Genomic DNA, 2,719 nt, shown 5'->3' on the forward strand with positions numbered 1-2,719 from the left:
CTATCAAGAGCAGATAACTCTGCAATACGAAAAGACGGAATATCAGCATTGTGTTCACATTTACATTTTGTTGTTTTCCTTTTACAATTTCACCTTGATTCAAATCACTATTCACTTACGTAAATTACCCGGCATGACTGTGATATCATTACCTGTAGTCCTAGCTGGTATTATTGGAAACTTAATTTTGGCGTGTAAGTGCTGTCGTTATTGCAAAATAGTTATAGCTTACAAAATACTGGCAGCAAGCAATGGTGAATCTGATCCAAAATTTGAAGTTTTAGGTTTGGGTTAGAAACTTGGAAGGTAGATGTAGGTAGGAAAAAGTGTTTTATTTAGTTCTACAAATGTAACTTTCTTTTTCTTCAATTAAACACTTTAAAAACATTTGATAATTTACATTGATAAGGTACACTGTCAGATGACTTTTCTTATCTTTTGGTTAAAGCAGACACAATGGCATGGATGACTGACTAAATTACTGGAATTTAAAACCTCAATTTTAAAGATATTATTTGAAATTCAAGATTTCATTCAAATAATTTGAGCAGGGTTTTTTGGAAGTCAGTCAGATTATGGCAAACAATTAATATTTTATCTTGGCCTTATTTAAGTAGTCAAAAGATGATTTGGTATAACTTTGTATGGTAGCTCTGTAATCAATAGGGTAACTTATTTACCTTTCTTATCAAACATCCATGTTTTTTGACATCCTGTCATATTTAACATGCAGTTGTTTTGTTTCATTACAAACTGACATTAAAAACTGACAAGAGATTTAACTACATATATTCCCATAAAATATACTACAAGATATATATTACTTCATTGATGTGAGACAGGCAAAAACTTCTGACGTAAACGATTTTGACACATTCAGCTTATACTCATTGGTGGTATGTATAAAGTACACATGCAAAATTAAGGATATATGTTATTTGTTCAGCTAAAAGGAACGAAAATATATCTAATACTAATATTTGGTAACTTGTCTGTTTCTTTGCTTTATTTTTTATATATTGTTTTATAAACACAGGTAACAGCAGGCAAAGGAAACAATCTGCATGAAGTGGAATCTCAAAATCAAGACAAGTTCTTGGTCAGCATGCCAACTAAGTTTAGGAAAAATGTGTGGATAAAAAGAGGTAAGTCAGCATATAGTTCAGTTGTTTCCCTTGGACTGCCATTATTATACAGTTTGTGTGCTTACGCTACTTAAATATCTATAGGTTTGTTTATTGATCAAACCAGTCTTTATAAAAAAAATGTCAATTTAAAACTTGAATTTATTTAAACATATGTTCTCTGTTTCTTTTTGATGTTTTAACTGACTTTAAGTCAAATTGTTGAACTTAGGAATGTCTAGTGGTACATTCAATTGTGCACTTGCCTGACAACAAGGCTGCAGCTGCACTTACATCCAAACAAACACGAGTAATAAGTATGAACTGGAATAATTTGTTTCATTATTGTAACAAACTTAATAAACTCAGAAGTTCATAAATAATTGATGGATTTACAACAACCATAACTTTAACATGACAAATACTTTACAATTGTTTCAACGCAAATGTATATTACATCATATCAATATTTAGAGGTATAACACACGCATGTGCTCATACCTTCTTTCTAAATATGGTTAAATGTACATTGTAGGAGACTTTGTCCTGGTACAGCCTATTGAGGAGGGAGACAAAGTTAAGGCGGAGATTGTAACAATTTTGTACAAAGAGCAAATTAAGTACATCAAGAGCGAAGGACTGTGGTATGTTTGTGTTTAAATAGTAAAAAAGATTAATTTGCACATCATCCCCCCCCCAACTGGAATTTACATGTAGAGTATGAGTAAGCCATGCTAGGTCTAGGTGTCCTGGTAGTAACGGTGATTATCAGACTTACCACTCGGACAACTGTCCTGACTGTGTGAAAATTATAAAGAATGAGGAGAATTTAAAACCACACCCATTCTTGTTCTAAGAGGGTAAAGTAATCACAGATAAATACAGAAATCTGTTTCTTAAACTTTGTGTTGAATAGAACAATTGATAAAACTTAAAACATATTTTAATTTAAGCACTGTTTGAGTACATGTAGATCTAGAGTGAATAATACCAATCCTGTCACTGGGCACAGGGCCTTGTTTAAATTAAAACCCGATGAACCTTATTATATCCCCTGCAATGAAGTTCTTAAAAGTCTTGAATCAGATTTTCTCGCATCTCGAACAAAGATATCCCATGTCACACCCCATGCTAGATTTTTCGATCTCATCCAATCTGTCTGGTACGTATACCTTTACGGAACATTTCAAAGAATTTTTACACAGCAATGTATTCATGCTTTAATGGCTCGAAATTAACAATCTGCATCATAATATTCTGTTTTCTCTCAGGCCGGCTGTGTTTGAAAACAGTGAGGAGACTAAAAGCAACAGTATGATTTCTGACGACCTCCTGCCTCCCAGCGACGACTCTGACGAGGACAATACATGTGACAGTGTTATGAACATTAACAGGAAGCAGGTCGCTGTGTACGACGAGAGCGATGAAAGTGACGATGAAGACGGCTGAGATGGATCTCAACAAGTCTTTTAATTTTGACTCCTACTTATTTGAACACCGGGACAATATCAATGTAATGATATACAATGTAGCATGTATTTGATACACATATCATATGTGCAAAAACAACACATGATATTGCCAATCATATGTGC

The 2,719-nt window shown here is 33.5% G+C and overlaps 1 protein-coding gene across 1 annotated transcript; it reads left to right on the forward strand.

The window, feature by feature from the left end:
* Positions 1-1,036: 1,036 nt before the first annotated feature.
* On the forward strand, positions 1,037-2,719 carry LOC110444352 (probable RNA-binding protein EIF1AD; the record flags this gene model as incomplete). The annotated part of the gene is made up of 3 exons (XM_021488736.1): positions 1,037-1,145; positions 1,660-1,768; positions 2,396-2,719. Coding segments are annotated over 3 exons (396 nt in total), but the record flags the coding sequence as incomplete, so codon positions are not given.

Source organism: Mizuhopecten yessoensis, unplaced genomic scaffold (assembly GCF_002113885.1).
Source record: "Mizuhopecten yessoensis strain PY_sf001 unplaced genomic scaffold, ASM211388v2 hete_36103392, whole genome shotgun sequence".
Classification (NCBI taxonomy): Eukaryota; Metazoa; Mollusca; class Bivalvia; order Pectinida; family Pectinidae; genus Mizuhopecten; species Mizuhopecten yessoensis.